At 40.3% G+C, this 20,169-nt stretch overlaps 1 protein-coding gene across 1 annotated transcript in view; it reads left to right on the plus strand.

The window, feature by feature from the left end:
• The window catches only part of LOC122548904 (protein FAM135B-like), a 372,254-nt gene that overhangs the window by 90,896 nt on the left and 261,189 nt on the right, over positions 1–20,169 (plus strand). The window contains exon 2 of the mRNA XM_043687860.1: positions 6,238–6,334. Within this exon, the coding sequence (XP_043543795.1) occupies positions 6,258–6,334 (77 nt within the window). The 5' untranslated portion in view covers positions 6,238–6,257. The remainder of the gene's footprint in view (positions 1–6,237; positions 6,335–20,169) is intronic.

Below are 20,169 nucleotides of genomic sequence, written 5' to 3' on the forward strand. Positions count from 1 at the left end.
CGGTGGGAAAGGAAGAAGCGGAGGGCTTTGAGGCCTTCGTGATGGGGGTGTATAGGGACTGGATGTCCATGGTGAAGATAAGGCGTTGGGGGCCAGGGAAGCGAAAATCATGGAGGAGGTGGAGGGCGTGAGTGGTGTCCCGAATGTAGGTGGAGACCTCTTGGACTAAGGGGGACAGGACCGTGTAGAGGTATGCAGAGATGAGTTCGGTGGGGCAGGAGCAGGCTGAGACAATGGGTTGGCCTGGGCAGTCAGGTTTGTGAATTTTGGGCAGGAGGTAGAAACGGGCGGTGCGGGGTTGTGGGACTGTGAAGTTGGAGGCAGTGGATGGGAGATCCCCTGAGGTGATTAGGTTATGGAAGGTCTGGGAGATGATGGTTTGGTGGTGGGAGGTGGGGTCATGGTCAAGGGGACAGTAGGAGGAGGTCCGCAAGCTGGCGTTTAGCCTCAGCAATGTAAAGATCGGTGCGCCAACTTGAGTCCTGCTCCTTGGATGCTGCCTGACCTGCTGCACTTTTCCAGCAACACATTTTCAGTAATTGATTTCTGTGCTGAGGTAATGAACTTCCCTGCAAAACCCTTCATTATTTTGTTCATCATCCTCAGACTCCTCCATTTTAAGGAAAGCAATGCTGCTCTCTTGAATCATTTCTCTTGCTGCAGTTTTCAAGCCCAAGCAAAGGTTTTGTAAATCTCCTCTGTGCTTTCCGTCAAGTAATTGTGTCCTCCCTGTAATATAGTGATGAGAACTGCATGTACTTTTGTGGCTGCAATCTAACCAGTATCTTGTATAATTCCAGCATTACATCTCTCTGCTTTTGTATTCAATATCTCACTCCAAAAAATGTCACATGCCATTTGCCTTCTTTAGCACCTTACCTACCATTCTGACATCTTCAGGGAGGTGTGACCATGCACAGTACTCACTACTCCACCCCTCTCAATATCCTCCTGTTTATTGTGTATTCCCCTAGTTTGTTTGCCCTTCCCAAACGCATAACTTCAGATTTTTCTGGGTTGCATTCCATCATTTACTGTTTTTCTACCTAGTCAGCCAAACTATTGATATTGTCATGCAGTCAGCAACCATCATTTTCAATATCAATTGCACATTCAAATTTTGTGTTGTCTGCAAATATCGTGCCTCCCACATTTGAGCCTAGCTTCTTAATATATACCAAAAGCAGCATGGAGCCTGACACTGAATCATGTGGAACACCACTGAATCTAATTTCCATTTTCATAAAACACCTACACCCCACAGTGTAGATAGAGGCCATCTGGCCAATCAAGTCTGCATGGAACCTCTGAAGAAATCTCATCAGGAACGAAGGGCTTATGCCTGAAACATTGACTCTCCTCCTCGGATACTGCTTGACCTATTCCAGTGCCATACTTTTCGACTCTGATCTCCAGCATCTGAGGTCCCCACTTTCTCCCAAGACAAAAACATGTTGACTCTTCCTGATTATTGTGCGCTTTTTCAAGGAACAGTCTACTAGAATCAAAGGATCAATATTGATTCTAGTAATTTTTCCACCATTGAGCAGACTGACTGATGTAGAATTATTTGGCCTGTCCCTTGTACCCTTTTTGAATAATAGTCCGATGTTCATACAGCTCCAATCCTCTGGTACTTTGCCTCTGTCTAGTGAGCATTGGAAAAATGACCCTCCAAGCATCTGCTGTTTCCTCCCTGACAACCTCAGATGCAATTTATTCAGTCCTGGTGATTTATCTACCTGCAAGGAGGTCAGACCCTTCAGAAACTCACTCCTCCTTTTGCTTATAGTGTTTAGTAATTCAAACTCATCCTCTTTACCTTGGATGTCTGCAAAACTTACATTAAGAACCCTGCCCACACCTTCTGCCACCCTATACATCTTTGATAGTTCCTACCCCATACTTAGACACCCACCTTGTATGAATGAAACATCTTTTGATTTTCCTTTAAGTTAGGTCTGCCATCTGGTACATTGTATTTTTTGGTGTGATTGTAGCAGTTCTGATCTATTTCTTCTGACTTTCTGCTCAGTTAGACCCCAATAAGAGTCCTTCTCTGATGTGGAAAACAATTCAACTGTGGTGTTGAAAAGGAAATTACATTGGTGCCTGAAGTTGATAAATGTGGAGGGTTTGGAGGGGAGGGTGGAAGAGTGGGGCCAGCTGAATTGCTCTTGCAGAGTTAAAAATCACACAACATCAAGTTATAGTCCAACTGGTTTATTTGAAAGTACAAGCTGGGCTATAACCTGAGGTCGTGTGATTTTTAACTTTGGCCTCCCCAGTCCAACCTGGCACCTCCCCATCATGGCTGCCATCTTACAGGGAGGTGTGATCTCAATGTGCCAAATGACATTCTTTTGTGCTGTAACTCTTCAATGCTTCTGATCCAATATATATCTGAACAGATATCATTTATTGTTGATATCTGCTTATAATTTACATAACTGTTGCATAGTTATAACAGACGCAAGAAACTGCTGCTAGAAACAGGTGGTAACTTTTTAATACTTATAGTGCAGTGGAAATAACAGTCTTCAGACTTCCATGCTATTTCTTGATTTAGAATATGCAGTAAGCCATTAAATGTACAAAACAGAGCACTCAACTTGTCAGATTGGATATGGAAGTGATGATCCAAAGGGAAACAGTGTTATTTTTCGAGGATGGTCTGCAAGTAGTTTCATGCACTTGTTTCTTGTTCAAAGTTTTTATTCTGCTCCAGGTCTGACATTGTTATATTTTATAATTATCTTTGGAAGATTTGGAAAACACATTTTCGTACAGAATCCTTGCTCTATCTGTTGCCCACAGGAAGAGAAGGAGAATGTAAAAACGAATATGGGGGAGGTGAGGTTGCATTTCAGATGGATTTGTTAGTGGCTGTCCTACCAACCACAAAGTTCCCCATAGAGGCAGTGTCAGAATTGCGCTGTATACTAGTAATTTGATTTGCAATTAAACTCCACCACAGACAAAGTAGTTTGTTAAGATTACAATAGTGCGTCAGTTTTAGGCCTGAGGATCATTGCAGGGAGTTTGCTCTGCTGCCCAGCTGCCAGAAGGGGGAAGTGCTAAACAGGCAGCCGATCTTGCTTTCACAGAATACATCGTATTATCCCCAATTAAATGGGAATTGGGTACTGCAGACATACTACAGACACTAAGGGTATGCAAAGGATAGCACTGTATGAGAGAAGCTCCCTAAAAACATGCAAGTGGGTGGAAAATTTACAGTCATACTCTTCAGCATATCTTCCTGTGATTCGAAATGCTCCTCTGGGACTTTGTTGTAGAGCTCAATGCAGGTCTCCTGTTCCGCTACTCAAATATAATCCATCACCAATTGTTGTTGGACCACCTGGATAAATACAAGTTGATTCAAGATTGCAAACATAGAATCTATGGATGAATATAGCATAGAAGGATGAAATTTGGCCCATTTGATCTGTGTCAGCACTTCTGCACACCTACCCAATTACTTTGTCTTTCACCATAGCCCTCAAAGTGTGTTCCCCATCATGCATCCTGCTATATTAAATTTTTCCAGTTTGGTTTTGAAAGTTATTGCCTTTCAAGAATGCTTTCGGCATAATAACAACGTACCAATGAGACATGTTTTCTCATCTCATCACACTTGATTGTAAGGATGAGGAATTTGATTTAAGGTTGGGTTTGAGAAACTAGACTCAATCTCTTTGGTTTGAATAGATTATTGGAAAATATGACAGCAAAGCAAAAGATAATGGAATCATATATGCACTACCCACTGTGTGAAAAATCCCTAAGAGTCCTTTTAAATCATTTTCCCTCTCACCTTAAACCTGTAGTTTTGAACTCCTGTACCCTGGGGAAAAGACGTTGGCTATTCCCCTTATCTCTGCCTCTCATGATTTTATAAACCTCTCTAAGGTCATCTGGTAAAGAGTCCCAGCCTATTCAGCCTTTCCTTATAACTCAAACCCTCCAGTCTTGGGAACATCCTTTTAGATCAACTTTGAACTCTTTCCAGTTTACTAACATCCTTCCATTAGCAAGGTGAACTGAATTGTATGCATTATTCTAAAAAGGTTCTATGAAATTAGGGATTCTAAGTGGCCTCACCAATGTCTGATACAGCTGTAGTAGCAATGGAACTGTTTTTTTCTTGGAGTTTCACATGCCAGGATTTTAAATTGAATTTATATTTTTTGTTCATTGTGGGATGCAAGGATCTCAGGACTCAAGGAAATGGATGTGTAAAGCTCAGCAGTTATGATTAGGAGAGAGAGGTAAATTGAGTTGCAAGAGAGGGCGATTGTAAAGTGGCAACTCAGACAGATGCCGAGTTGGAGCATACGGTGGGCAAGGGGAGACTGAGATTTATAATGGGAAGGGAGGAAGTAGGCTGACTGGGGCTTGGGGGTTTGGACTTGAATGGGGTAGAGAAATATAGATGTGCAAGAGAATTTGGTATGGAGTCCATATTTTCTTAGGAGCTGAGAGTAACAACAATGTGGTGAGTGGTTGTAGAATCATTAAAGGAATAGCCAGTAAACGTAACTAAAACCTGGGAGCTCTCCAGACCATAGCAGTACAGGATGAGTATCAATAAATTAAAGAATTGTGTTATGATCTGATGATAATACCGAACAAGTCAGATTCTGGAGTGAAACCTGGCTTGATAGATCATAAGTTTATTTTTTGCAGTTTCTTTACTGTGGTAGTCTGTATTGTACTTCTCTCAAAAAAATTATTACTCAAAAAAATGACATATAACTGACAATTTTGGCAAAAACAGCAAAATAAGATTCACTTTTTCCCCAGCAATATCCTTTACTGACATTCAACCCCAGTGAAATATTACTCCTATCTTCTCTTTAAAATCTCTTACTGAACTGGTGTGCTTGTAAATATTTCCATTCAGTGACTTTCTGCACACTCACAGAATCTGATTCTGATTCTTTCTGATATTACCCCCTGAGAGGCACAGTCATCTCTGCTGACTCACTGAGTTTCTCACTGAACTCTAATAGTAATCTCAAGGCTTTGACCAATTTGAAGCTGTTAATTAACATGTTTGCTAATATGAATATTTTCTTCTGAATTGAAACCTACCCTTTGCCCCTGGCCTTCACTTCTGTTGGTCATAAAAACCCAAGTAACAAAATTGACAGCAATCATCTCACCAGGTTGCTTATAGAGTCATTTACCTTAAGTAACAGGAGCTAGATATGGATGTCTGACCAGCTGTGCTTTTCCACCACCACAGCATCTGCAGTCCTCACTTTTGCCCAGTTTGATATCCAGTAATATGCATTGAAGTATCCCAGAATCAGTAAGTGCATCATTCATAACATTCTGAACCAAAAAAGTGATTGTTTGAGTCTGTGCTAAGTTAGCTGATTTATATCAAAGGTAAATTGAGCTAATGCATGCTGCTTTAGTACTGATGAGTAAGCGAAGGAAATGTGGGAAATAAATTAGGTTTTCTGCTCCTGATCAATGACCTACTTCCATCAGTGAACATGGACTGAGGGTTGAAAGTTGTGCTACAAAGCCTTCTATTGTGAAAAATCTCACTGATTCCCTTCCCTCGGTTTGCACATGGAGAATCTTCTTTTAGATACCGATAGGCTACTGGTTTCCACATGACTGTACAGAACCTTGAGTCATTGCTTTGCAAGAAAAATATCAATAAGGGTGTGTAGTGAATTCATTGGGAGATAGGGTTTACATAGATGGCATTTAAATTCATTGGGAGAATGAATGAGTTCTTCCAGAGAACAAACTGTATTCTGAGAAAGCACTTAGGAAATAACAAAAATAGTCAATGACTAATTGTCAGCTGCTCATAGTCCCTATTAGCAGCTATTCATTATCCCAGGCTGACCCTTCACAGACTCCTTTGTCTGTTCATTTGTTTTTCTCTCTTTGGACTCTATCTCCAACTATCGTTTCATTCTCCCCTTCCTACCACCCTATCTTCTGCATAAACAGCAACCTTTTCCAAACTGCCATCAATTTTGAAGGAGGGTGACTGGACCCGAAATGTTAATTCTACTTTCTCTCCACAGATGCTGCCAGACCTGCTGAGGTTTTCCAGCAATTTCTGTTTTTGTTTCTGTTGTTATGATAAAATGGAACAGAGTGAAAGTTTTAAAAGTGCACATTTTGGTTAAAGCAGCATTTTTAATGTTACTGAAACAGTTCCTGGTTGCGATGTAACTTGCTTTCTGCTATCTTTGCTTCCAGGTGATGCTCTGGGACAGATCATGTCTGAAGTACAAGGAACCATTGAGTTTTCCGTTGAATTGCACAAGTTCTACAACGTTGATCTCTTTCAGCGAGGGTGAGAAGTCTTTTAACTGCTGCATTTCCATGCTATGGTTATTTGCCACTAACAAGTCACACCGAACATCTTATGCAGATCATAGTGTTAACGTACAATGCACATAAAAATACAATTCAGTGGTATTGACATTTTCATCAGCATCTTGCATTTAGCTTTATATCCTCAGCGAACAGAACCACAACAATGAGCACCCGAGCTACAAATCTTCTCACAAACTTTGAATCCTTAATACAATTATTAATACAATGCCTAAACCACAGTTTCAGTGGTAGAATCTCCTTGTGAACTGGGTATTGTGTAAAATCCTTGATTAACATTGGAGCAATGCTCCTGTAAAATGCAATTTCAAGTAAAACACTGGAAGTGAATCAGCAGCCAATGTAAAATCTTTGGGAGCTTTTACGTTAAGAGAAACAAGTAAAATATTATAACCTGTAAGTCTAAACACTGTAAATCACGATATTAGTATATTTGTAGATAAAAAATGGCTTCAAGTAATCAACTACAAGAGATCATTCGGTCTGGTTGGCAGTAAAAGCACCTCACCCTCTGGATTTTTTCAATTCTCAAATATCTCAGTGTTTGAGAGAAGGACAAAGAAAATGCTATAAAGACACTGAAAAATGACAGCATTGACATGATTGACTGGGTTGAGCCAGCTTCTAATCATTCAAAATCGAGACAACTCTTCCATCAATTTATGTCAGGACTCAAATGTCTTAATGATGGGTTGGAGCAGTGGACAAAAAGGAAAGAAAAGTAAGCAAATCCTCCACTTTGCACTCTTCTGCCTCATGATTTTAAGGGGCGGGTGGTGTTAAAGAAGGCAAGCAAGATAGGCAGGATAGATGAGAGGATTTTAGAATTTGAGGCCTAGCTTTCCAAAGGCGCAATTGCCCTGTGGTAGGACAAAGGGTTGCCCAAAAAATCAGACCTTTGGGGACAGGGGTGTGGATGGTACAGAATTGTCTGGAGGAAGTCACAGAGATGGCAGGCAGGTATTTTGTCCTCATATGGAATGGACGGGCATGCAATTTTACGCTGTTGGTTTGCTGATTCCATTTGGACAGTCAGCAATTTTACTGAAAAGGGAGCTAGAGTATCCTGGTAACCATTCTGATTTGGAACCAAGTTTGTTAATAAGCCTGTCTGGATGCTCAGGGATAATTGATAAGTTTTGTGGACAGGCCGTGGGCGTACAGCATGAATCTGGGCACAAGGCCCTTGTGGTACATTGTAATGTCCCTACTTCTGAACTGGGACGTTTGGGTTCAAATCCCACCTACTCAAGAGGTATGTAAGAATATCTCCGAACACGTTTATTAGAAAATATCTACAACATGGATCTATAGCAGCCCAAATAGAGGGAAATTGCAACACAACAGAAGGTTGTACCATTCACTGAGGGGTGCAAGCTGGGAGGAGTCTTCAATCATTGGCACAAAGGTAGCATTTCAAATAGTTTTTTAAGTAACAATCGCCTATAACTATACCTGTCTTGACCCCTGATTTGTTCCATAGTTCAGAGATGGATCTTGATGTGGTGTCTCCTGCAACATGTGTATTGCATCTCACTGATGTACTTTTTGTGTACAAAGCATACAATTTCAAACAGGATGTGGGACAATGAAACTCATCTCCATTGCTGGATTCCTGCAGTGTATGGCTTTATAAGTAGTGCCTATGTGACCATCAAAGTGCTGGGTGAGAGCCCGGACATTTATCAAAAGGAAGCCCTTCTAACTTTTGGTAATCCTGAGCACTGCTACTCTTCAAATTATCACAGCAACTCTGTGGCTCGATTTCAGGAACAAGACGGCTATTTATACATTTACATGATCTTGAGATGAAGGTACAGAGGTGTTAAAATGCCCATTGAATGGGCTGTTCAATTCCTGAGGATGCAACATTCATACTCGGAATAATCGAATGGCTCCCTGCAGCACAATGCTGCAAGGGTCTTGCATATTGTGGTCTCCAATGCTTCACAACATGGTGCTCAGAAATATGCCAAGTTTAAAGAGGACAAAACCCTGGATTAGTGCAGTTCACTGGAGAAAAAAAAGAGGAGGGCAAGTAGGAGAATGATGCAGAACATAACAGTACAGAGAGGTGGTCAGGAAATGTCTGATGCAAGACAATTTCAAAAAACATAACTCATCCTTAAGACTTACTGCTGTAGCACGAGCTTTGAACTGCCTTTTTGTTTAACAGATAAGATATGAAATGTCCCATTCTTATAGACAATGCAAAGTACGCAACTCTCTAATAACTTCAATGCAGGTTCTAAGACGATTGATTCCCTTCATCAGTTTGTCCATTTCTCAGTCTTTGCCATTAAAGAATGGAAATGTTGTGTCATGTGGATCCCCAGGTAGCACAAGAATAAAAATTTACACAGTTACAAATGAAAGTCACTGAAGTGATCCATTCAGTACAGTAATCGTTGTGGTGGCCTTTGCACCCAATAAATTTGACGTGATGTTCCCTTTCTAGGAGGATAGACTGCAGATGCTGGAAACCAGAGTGGTACTGGAAAAGCACAGCAGATCAGGCGGCATTGGAGGAGCAGGAGAGTTGAGATAATCAGGAGTGCTTATGCTTGAAACGTCGATTGTCCTGCTCCTCGGATGCTGCCTGAATGGCTTTGCTTTTCCAGCACCACACTTTTCGACTCTCCTCCTTTTCTGGCTTTGGCTGAGAGACTGACTGCCTGCTTGTGTGGGTCAGCTTGTAGCTGGGATGTCAGTGGTGACCTTTGTGACTGTGAAGGCATCTGCAGAGGACATTGCATAGGCATCAGTGTGGGAGCGACCTCTGTAATGGAAGCCTGCTGTTAGATGGACCCTTGGTCAGAGAGGCCTCAAAGGCCAAACCTTTGGTGTCTCGTGATGGGTGGTACCTTCACACTGTTCTGTAACTGCTTCAGCCCTTGGCTGGTGTTATATATCACTGGAGGTGTGCTGCTGGCATTCCCTACATGTATTTTTAGACTCAATACCACAGACCCTTCAATGATACTTTTGAGCCTATATTCTATGCATGCTAATGCATTGTTCCTTTGCGCACTAGGAGTGCTGCCTCACTAGGAGTGCTGCCACATGTGCCTGTTCACGAGGTTGGCTACTCTCTCATTAGAAAACTACCATTGCTCAAAACCAAGAGTCACATGATGCTGATGAATAGAATGGGCTCCCTCATTTTCAGCTCGAGACCATGAACTGCCTCGAGGAACATGTGGCTACACATCTCAGGCGACAGTAAAAGTTTAAGCTGCTGTGCTTGTGAGGTGCTGCCCACAATTGCATCTGCCTCAGTCACCACCTCTTGCTTACTTAAGGAGTATGTCTTACCCAGTGCCATCATTTCCAGTCAGGCACGAGAGTCTTCTTATGAGGACCATGAGTGATGGAGGTTTGCACTTAAGGGTGTGATAGTGTTGGGTTTCTATGTTCCATCTCTTCTGAGTTCCCCACTGATGCTGCACCTTTACTGATATGCTTGTCCTTCACAACTGACTGATTTCCCAGTGCACACTGCATGAACTACGGGATTTGGAGATGCCGGTGTTGGACTGGGTTGTACAAAGTTAAAAATCACCCAACACCAGATTATAGTCCAACAGGTTTAATTGGAAGCTCTAGCTTTCGGAGCACTACTCCTTCATCGGGTCGTTGTGGAGTATACGATTGTAAGACTATATAGTCTATACATTCTGTGTCTTACAATCGTGTCACCCTTGTAGTGTCCATTGTCAACTTTTGCATTGCACAAAGGATAGAGAGCTTGGGCCACTCATTCCCATGCATATTTTCTCCCTGGTATTGTGTGCCCTTTCTTCCTGCAAGACAAATAGGATGTTGTATGTATCAGTGCTGCCAGCACTTCAATAATGCAAAGGTACTGAGTCTGCTGGCAGGCATTTATCACTTTGGGTTCACATTTTCCCCTGTTTAAGGGCAATTTGCACCTTGGGGACAACTTGGCTAGTGAGTCTGCAGTCCTGAAGGCCTGGGTTTCACATTGAGCTCACCTTGCCAAAACAGAAGCCACTAAAACCTTAATAGCACTCTGTCAGGTTCTCTGGACCCCATTATGTCTGATCAGATCCTTCTATCTCCAAACCCAGCCTACTGGTTTGACTCTTCATCAGAATTGTGAAGATTAATTGGACTCGAAATGTTTTGAATTTGTTTGTACGTATATTCAAACTTTTATATCTTTTGCCCAAAGGAAGAGGGTGGAAGAGAGTATAGCTGCCAGCAATTTCTGTTTTTATTTCAGATCTCCAGCATCTGCAGTTCTTTGTTTTATTTTGCTGTTAGTTTGGCTGCCTTCTCCTGCCACCCCGCCAGACTTCACCAGCAGCATCTACACCACTGAGCAATGGCTGCTACTGTGCCCTCAGGTTGGCTGGGCTTTCAGAATTTTGTCTCCAGCTCATGCCTGCCACTGCTAATTGGCCACCAAACCCATCTTCCAGCTGACTAGGTGTCGACCTCATGGAAAATTGTGGCCTTTGATTACTCTGTACATGACCTGAAAATGGTTTCAGTGTCAGAGTCCTGACCCCAAGTGGAAGACCTTGCCCAAGAGGCTAAGGATTGAACACAAGTATCATAATATTTAAATCAAAGCATTGCGTTAGAAGGAGCTTTGACAGAATTATCTGACTGAGAACAGTTGCTTGTATATCATTAACTGTGATGTAGAAAGTTAGCACTGGGGAATAGCCATTTATCGTTAACATCGAAGCTTTCAAGTCTGTTTAAGCACACCAATGTCCAGAGTTAAGTCTCAGTTCTGCACAACAATACATGCTTTGGTTTCAAATGCTGGAGAATACAATCTATTGTAATTGCATAATGTTTTTGTCGCTCTTATCCAAATTACCTATAATCCCTACAGTGTGGAAACAGGCCATTTGACCCATCAAGATCTTGCTGACCCTCAAGAGCATTCCACCCAGACACCACCCCCCCCCACTTTACTCTATCTCTGTAACCCTGTATATCCCATGGCTGATCCACCTAACTTACACATCCCTGAACCCTATGGGCAATTTAGCATGGCCAATCCATCAAAGATCTTTGGACTGTGGGAGCAAACCGGAGCACCCGAAGGAACCCCACACAGACATGGGGAGAACATGGAAACTCCACACAGACAGTCACCTGAATCGAACCTGAGGCAGCAGTGCTAACTACTGAGCCACTGTACTGCTCCAATTTTGTGCTCTCTTGACTCAAAACATCAGCTTTCAATCGGCCAATACCAAATTTGGACCAGTTAATGCTTTGTGAACGGCATATTCTTTCTTATCTCATTTTTACGTGGAAGCTATCCAGTAAACAGATATTTTGATTATATACAGTGGCTACATTGGAGCCCTTGGCTTAAGGCCAGTATCACAACACACAATCAAGAACATTTACTTGTTGGACTTGGTCCAACACGCTGCAGCAAAAAAGGTTATTTTGCTCAGTTGCTGCTGATAAGTGGAACTTCTGTTACTTATTTACAGATTATTGTTATCTCTTGTTTCTTTCTCTTTTCAAAGCAATATCATAAAGTACCATGAGAGATTTATGAGAAAGAGAGCTTAATGTTGGCTGGAACTCTAGCTGCATCAATAGAAATATAGTGATGCACTGTTTATTAAAAGTTATATTAGATTTGGGCCAACCATCCAAACAAAAAGATGGCCAAGAATGTGCTATAAAAGTGTAATCTGTTATGATTGTGGTTTCTTTTTTGTCCACTTGTTCACCATCAATCAAACTGTTGTTGACAATATAGATAAGTTTCAGACATAGAACGAAAATAGCGAGTACAAGTTCAATATACAAACTGGTAAATTAGTACAACTGTAAAACAAGGTTTGATGGCTTGATGTCACTATTTGCATTTTAATAGCTGAATCTTATTAGATTTTTTTCAACTATTGGAAGGAATATTCTTACTTAATTGCCAATGTCATGATATTTAGATAAAAATCACACAACACCAGGTTATAGTCCAACAGGTTTATTTGGAATCGCTAGCTTTCGGAGTGCTGCTCCTTCAGGTAGCTGCTCCTTCATCAGGTAGCTGTGGAGCAGTACCATAAGACAGAGTTTATAGCAAAAGATTACAGTGTCGTGCAACTGAAATTATATATTGAAAAAACCTAGATTGCTGTTAGGTTTTTCATATTTTAGAATGAGTTGCAGTTTTCTATTCATTAATATGTAAATCCCAGAACATTTTTTAAAGTCACATTCTCAAGATAACTTAAGGTTTTATAATTGACCTTATAATTGGAAGAAATGTGAGTCAGGAATGTCTGGATGATCCAGGCCAATGTTTCATGCCAAACCAGTAAAAGTTCAAATGTAGATTGAAGTCTTGGTGTGTGGTTGAACATTAAATTATTGCTAACTAATGCTGCTCTCCGCAATGACTGAGTGAGTTTATATGGTACATTACACACATGGTGAAGGGTGTTGGGATTGAAGTAAATTATTTCACTCAGAATGATAGGACATTGGCACGACAGGTCTCAATAGTTTTGGTTGCAAAAGAGAAAACTGACCACATTTTGGAAAGCTGGTATCAAAACGGATTGACTGTGACAGCAGTCCAGGTGTTTACGCTTATATTGAAGATGAGGTGCAACTTGCTGCTGATGCATTGACTGGTACAGAGTTAAATTCAACCTGGGTATCTGCAGCAGAAAATGGTTTGTTTTCAGAACTGGTACTCACCTCTTAATAAGGACAAACATTATATTTATAGCATTGCTGAAAAATGCTCCAATTATGTTGGGCAGCTTTTCAAATTGAATTTTAAAGGAAATCCTGGCTCGTAATGAAGTGCAGAGAATTTGAACTGGTACGTAGCAGCTTCCAGTTAAGATGAAAATGTAGTGTGCGAACTGCAATAATCATCAGGATTATGCTTCTAAATGCATAGAATTGTACCTGTTTGTTGTTCTATTCTTAGAGTGCTTGACATTGCTGGTGAACTTTATTCATTTAATAATATTACATAGACGTCTTGCTTGTCTATCAAATTAATGCTGGGATAAGGAGAGAAAAGTGTGTGAGAGAGAAAAAGCAGTGATAATAATTAATAATTAATGTATTTGCCATGAGCTATCAGGTAGTCTGTGCTTTTATTTCCTCCCTGCTTCCCAATTCAATTGCTGCTCAAATTAGCATTTAAATCTGGAAGGAAGCCAGATTTGAGATATGAAATACTTGACTAGCCAGCAGTGTTAGGAGCCTGAACTGTTGCTGCAGTGAGAAGGATTATTCAGATAATTCTACATATATTCTGGCCTGGATAATTCTATCCCCTCCTCACCAAGTCTGTCCAGCACCTTGGACAAATGATGCCAATGTTTAAAGCAAAACCTGAAAGCTGATGATTGCCATAAACTTGGGGCTGCTTTACTATAGTTATTGAAAGAAGGGAATGTACCACTTGTTGCTGGCTGGCTCTGTTGTGCTCAGAGTGCAGACTGCCTGTTTGAATGTGGTGGCATTCACATTGGCAGTGAGGCTGAATGACCTTTAAAAGCCACTGACCAGTACAAATTATCACCACATCATCAACAGAATTGAAAAGTAAGTGCAGCCTTGCCATTATTAGCCACATTCAATGAATAAATTCAAGACATAACCTTATCGTTCAGGGGCTTGCTGTAGTCTGTGGGCACCCAGCCAAGATTTAATACTCAAAATGTGACAATGAATTCATATTATTGAGATTTGCCTAATTTACCTAGGGAAATGCTTCTTTTGAATTTCCCTTCATGAATTTAAATGTGTCAGACAGAGTGTGTGAAATAGATTAAAAGTCGTGTGTAGAAGGAATCAAGGCTTGATAAAACAAATATTTGTTCCTTATTTCGTGTTTTCAATATCCTTTTACTTCTGCTTTACAAAACGTGACTGTGTAATATCTTTCCCCATCCCCATCATTGATATAATCTAAACATAAGGGAAAGAAATTGGATCATGAATGAACTACGAATACCACAAATGCATAATGAGTCTGTATAATATACCACTTTGTATAGTATATTCATGGAAATATTGACAATTGAAAATAGACCACAGGACCATTGGCAACAGGAACAGGAAGAGGCCGTTCATCCCTTTGAGCGTGCTCCATCATTCAGGATCATTGCTGGTCTGACATTCCTTCTGTCCACTTTCCTGCCCTTTCCCTCTTAACTGTTGATTTCCCCTATTGATCAAGCATCTATTTACTTCAGCCTTAAATATACACAAAGATGCAGGTGGCTGTGGCAAGGAGTTTCTAAGACTCCTCATCATCTCAGTCTTAAATTGGCACCCCTTCATTCTGAGGCTATGCCCACTCGTCCTGGAGGAGATGCTCAACATTTACATTGAACTAGTAATTTAAACGCATGATCACGTTAAGCATTTATCTGCTGAAATGTTATATATAACCTTTGGATGATTTATTGCTAAAGCTTAGGAACAGAGGAATGGGAGGCAGCCATTTTGCCCTTGAGCCTGTTACATGATTGAATGAGATCATGGCTGATGTGTAACCTAACTCTGATTGTCCGCATTTGCATTTAATTCTTAATAACTTTGGTTAAAGTTATCTATCTAAAGACATCTATCAATCTTAGATTTAAAATGACTGATTAATGTACTATTAATTGCTGTTTGTGGAAGATAGTTCCAAATCAGTGCTACTGCTTGTACATCAAAGTGTTCTTAATTTCATAACTGATAAGTCTAGCTTTATGTTTTGGATCATGCTGTTTGGTTTGAAACTTTGAAACAAGTGAGAATAGTTTTCTCAACACTTTCTCCAGCTGTTCCTATTTGTATCCTGAAAATTTCATCCAACTTGCTCTTCAATCCTCAAGATGTCAAGATCTAAAATAAAATGTTCATATGATGTACACATTTCTGATTAGGTTGGCAGCTGCTAAGTGCAATGCAATAACTCACCACGACATCTCTGATAACACCTTAGAAATCCACAACCTCCACCTCCTAGAAGGACAAAGACAACAGATGCAATGGCACACCATCACCCCCAAATTCCCCTCCAAGCCACACATCATCCTGACTTGGAAATATATCACTGTTCTTTCACAGTTGTTGGGTCAAAATCTTGAAACTCCCTTCCTAAAAGCAGTGTGGGTGTCCCTCAGTGGAGTTTAAAAGAATGAGAGGCAAGCTTATCGAAACATACAAGCTTCAGAGGAAGCATGATACATTGTTTCTTCTCGTGGGAGAGTCTAGGACCAGACAATGTAACTTCAGGTCAAGGGTTGCCCAGTTAAGACAGGGATAAGAAAGATTTTTTTTCCCATCAGAGAGTAGTGAACTTATTGAATTCTTTACTGCACAACTTTGTTGAGGCTAGGTCATGAAGTTTATTCGAGGCTGAGAAAGACAGATTTTTAATCAGTAAGGGAATCAAGGAAAGTGGAGCTGAGGGTTATCAGATCAGCAATGACCTCATTGAACAGCAGAACAACTTGATGCGCTGAATGGCCTAATTCTGCTCCTATGTCATATGTCTTAAGACAACTTACCACCATTTACTCAACAGTAGTTAGGGATAAATGCTGACCCAGCCAGCAATGCCCACAAGGCATGTGAGGTTTTATTTTTACAGAAAGCTTTCAGGCATAGCTATAACTTGTGAGAGTCACTCTTGTGACTAGTGAGTTGCAAGTGTTCATATTTCAGTTACAGTTTCGCAAATAGCATGATAAGAAAATTAAGCTGATTCTAATAAAAGTTACACATCACAAAGAGTTTATTTGATTAATTGAAATAAATCAATGACTTTATTTGAACACTGCTATTGTGTTTTGGCAGGCAATGTATTGTGTTGTGAGTAATAGTGGCTTGAAGATCGATGAACTTTGTAGCCGCGAACCCTTGTTTTATTGTTCATTCCTTCCTTCCTGAGTGCTATTCTTTTTCCTTTTGAAGCCTGTGATGCAGAAATTTCAACTTAACACTGAGTGCTATTTTCTCAGAAACTCAAACTGCATGTATATTTGGTACACAGTTAGTGACTGTGGAAATTCCTTCAGTTTTGTCTTGAATTGCTAAGATGGTGTGAACTCAACTTGAATATAGAATCAGGGGCTGATTGACAATGAAGTGACGAGTGAGACTCCCAGACAAAGTAGTCATTTTGCTTCAGATAAGAATCAATGTTGACCTTGATGCTCAATCACAAACTGAGGTTCAGCTTCAGTGCAGAAACAGAACTGTTTTGCACTTGTATTCATCATTGTGTGTGAATTCCTTTTCGTTTCCCATTTTTCTTTTAATCTAAAGTTTAATCCAGTCTAGGTCTTTGTAAACATGCTTTGGGTGATCCTTTTTAAGCCTGTTACTGATCTATGTTACGATATTTCAACCTTTCATTTACATTTGTCAATGAAATTGTTCATTCTTCTGTGATACTGAACCAAATCTCTATTCCATCTCCCTTGTGATAAAGACTCATATTCCAAGTGCATTTTGTATTCCTCTTTATATCAAAACATTTGCTTTTAATGATTAATAAGGCTTATTTATATATCCATTTGCTCATCCACAGATCCTGGTATCTCAGCATTAAGTTATGATTATTTATCTTCCTTGGATTTAAAGTGAATTACCTCATACTTCAACATTGTTTTGCCAAACATGCCTGATTTGTCTACATCATTTTCTAACTATTGTTTCCATCTACTCAATTAACTGTGCCAACTGGTTTAGGATCATAGAGATCTACAGCACAATCAAATTTGGACCAATTAAAATCGACCATCTAACCTGCTGGCTCAGTGGTTAGCACTGCTGCCTCATAGCGCCAGTGACTCGGGTCTTTTCCAGCCTCGGGTGACTGTCTGTGCGGAGTTTGCACATTCTCCCTGTGTCTGCATGGGTTTCTTCCTGCAGTGCAAAGATGTGCAGGTTAGGTGGATTGGCCTTGCTAAATTGTTCATAATGTCCTGGGATGTGCAAGGTAGGTGGATTAATTCAGAAATACAGGGATAGAGTAGGGGAGGTGGGTCTTGGTGGGATGCTGTTCAGAGGTCGATGTGGACTCGATTGGCTGAATGGTCTACTTCCATATTGTAGAAGTTCTATAATTCTAACTATTCTGATCCCATTTTCCAGCACTTGGCCCATAGTCCTGTGCATTTGCGATGCCAAGGCATACACCTAAATACTTCTTAAACATTATGAGACTTTCTGCCTCTATCATTATGAGTGCCAGATTCCCACCAACCTCAGGGGTAAAGTTCCTATTTGCTTACCCTATCTATGCCTCTAATAGTTTCATACATCTCAATCCTATCCATCCCCACCCCCTCCCCGCCCCCATTTAAGTCTCCTCTGTTCCAAAGAATAACTATCTATCCAATCTTTCTTCATAACTGGAACACTTCAGCCCAGGCAACATCCTGGTGAATCTCCTTTGCACATTCTCCAGTGCAATCACATCCCTCCGATAATGTGATTCCAGACCTGTACAAAATTCTCTAGCTGTGTCCAAACTAATATCCCAGTTGCATTCTCCATGGCAGTGCCTCAAACAATAAGAGCTCTGAAGAAAGTATAAAATTTGTAAGATATTAAAGTGAGCCCTTCCCATCTGATTAGCATCAAAAATGTGTCAGAAAGCAGCTGCAAATGGACACTGAATATGTGTTACCAAAGGGCACAGCGCCATTGAGTAATTGGACAAGAGAAAGGGTTCTGCAGAATAGAAAATAACCTCCACTCCACGTGTCCATTCCTCCCATCAGTAATTAATTATTGCTAAAAGAAAATATCATTTTCAATGTTAAATGAAAGTAACTGGAGAAAATGGAATGACATACCACAAGCAAAACATTAGATTGCAGCATTTAGATTGATTGCTTTGAAACTACATTACAATATCATTTTAGCCAGCAAGCTGCTTGTCAGCTTGATTTCCCATTCTTTTCAATTCTAAATGGATGTCTCATCTCTCTACACTTAATTAAATGGTGACTGTTGCAATAGTTTACATTAAGTTTGCAGGCTTCAGCTTGAAGACTGTGCTAACTCTGGCTCAATGTCCTTGGGCTGTGAAGGTTAATCAAGCTGTGTACTTTGTTCCTGCTCGTACATTCTGAGTTTCCTGGTTATCTCACACTGATTTCTTCTGAAAAATGTATACAAAATTTGGTTGAAATTAGAACAGTTGCAGCCACAATGCCTTTCGTGACTGAATAGTCTTAGAGAAATTCACTATCTCTGCTTGCATATTAAAAATGGCTACTTGTGTCTAACTTACTGCGCATCCAGCTCCTATACATTTAAATCACTTCACATCCCTTTCCGTTATTCTGGAACTGGTTGTTAGTTACTTCTTTGGGAAGGTGCTTACTGGATATCAATCCTGGGTATTTTGTTTATATTCTGTTCACCGGTGTGGGTATTGCTGTCAAGATTTGTTGCCAATGTCTAAGTCTGCTCAAATGGAGAGACAAGACCGTTTCTGAGGGCAGTTAGGAGTCAGTCACATTATCATTGGCCTGGCATCACATAGGTTAGGTAGGTATGAAAGAGTCTAACAGTTTTGTTTAAATGTTAATTCATGGTACAATTATTAAGACTAAATTTCATTTCCCAATATTTATTAATTAACTGATTGAATTTGAATTCCAGCCACCACTATGATACAAATGTATTAATTGGACATTTCAAAAACTAGTCGGGTGACTTTACTATTATTCCATCATCTCTGTTTGGCTTCTTGGATCCTTTGGGATAAAGTGTCAGAGGTTGCTGGCAGATTAAGTACTATGTATCAAAGGAGATGGTAAATTCAGTGTAGGAGAGGAGAAAAAGAGTAGAGAAAATAATGCTGTTGTATCGCTGTGTATTTAAATGTATATATTTGCTTCATTTTCTTTTTGAGTATATTGTTTGAGTTATGCACTGTCTAGGAGGACGTAAGGACTCCAGATGCTGAAGATCAGAGTTGAAAAGTGTGGCGCTTATAAAGCACAGCAGGTCAGGCAGCATCTGAGGAGCAGGAGAATTGTCATTTCGGGCATAAGACCTTCATCAGGATTGGCCACAAACGTCGACTTTCCTGTTCCTCGGATGCTGCCTGACCTACTGTGCTTTTTCAGTGCCACACTTTTTGACTTATGCATTGTCTGTCAGACATGAATGACCTCTCCAGCTGCCTCCATTCCAGTGTTGTTCATTTGCACACAATCCCTTCTGATAAGTGAACCAAGTGAACCAATTGCAACTGATAACTCCTTTTTTAAGAGTTGAATATTTTATTGGCATCCCAGAATTGGAGTTCGTTGAAATGATGCCAAATGTCAGATCATTCAATATGCAACTGACCTTTCTAGTGAGTGAATTGCTGCTTACTTTTTCCCCAATACTACGTTATCCAAAAATATCAATTTAAGAAAAAATCTCATCACAGTGAAATTTGTGGATTGAGGTACATCATTACCAAACATTTTTGCCTTGGCTGGATCTAAGGAGTGATTTGGTTTACCTTACTAGAGGACCAAATATTATTGAGTCTTAACAAGAGGAGGATCTTGATTTAAGAAGACATGGTTTATTACACTATAGCAATCAGAGATAATTATATTATTAAGATAGACAGTATTATGAGAATAGTGATTATAGGTGTGCACTCCTTATTCTTACCAAAGCCAGTGTGACATTGTCAGATTGTTTGCAGCACAACGCTTTCTCTAACATTAGCCCTTTCTGAATCACTTCCCAATACAAAATCAACAGCAATCATAGAAAGTGCTAGAGAAGCTCAGCAAGTCTGACAGC

The sequence above is a fragment of the Chiloscyllium plagiosum genome, chromosome 4 (genome assembly GCF_004010195.1).
Source record: "Chiloscyllium plagiosum isolate BGI_BamShark_2017 chromosome 4, ASM401019v2, whole genome shotgun sequence".
Taxonomy (NCBI): Eukaryota; Metazoa; Chordata; class Chondrichthyes; order Orectolobiformes; family Hemiscylliidae; genus Chiloscyllium; species Chiloscyllium plagiosum.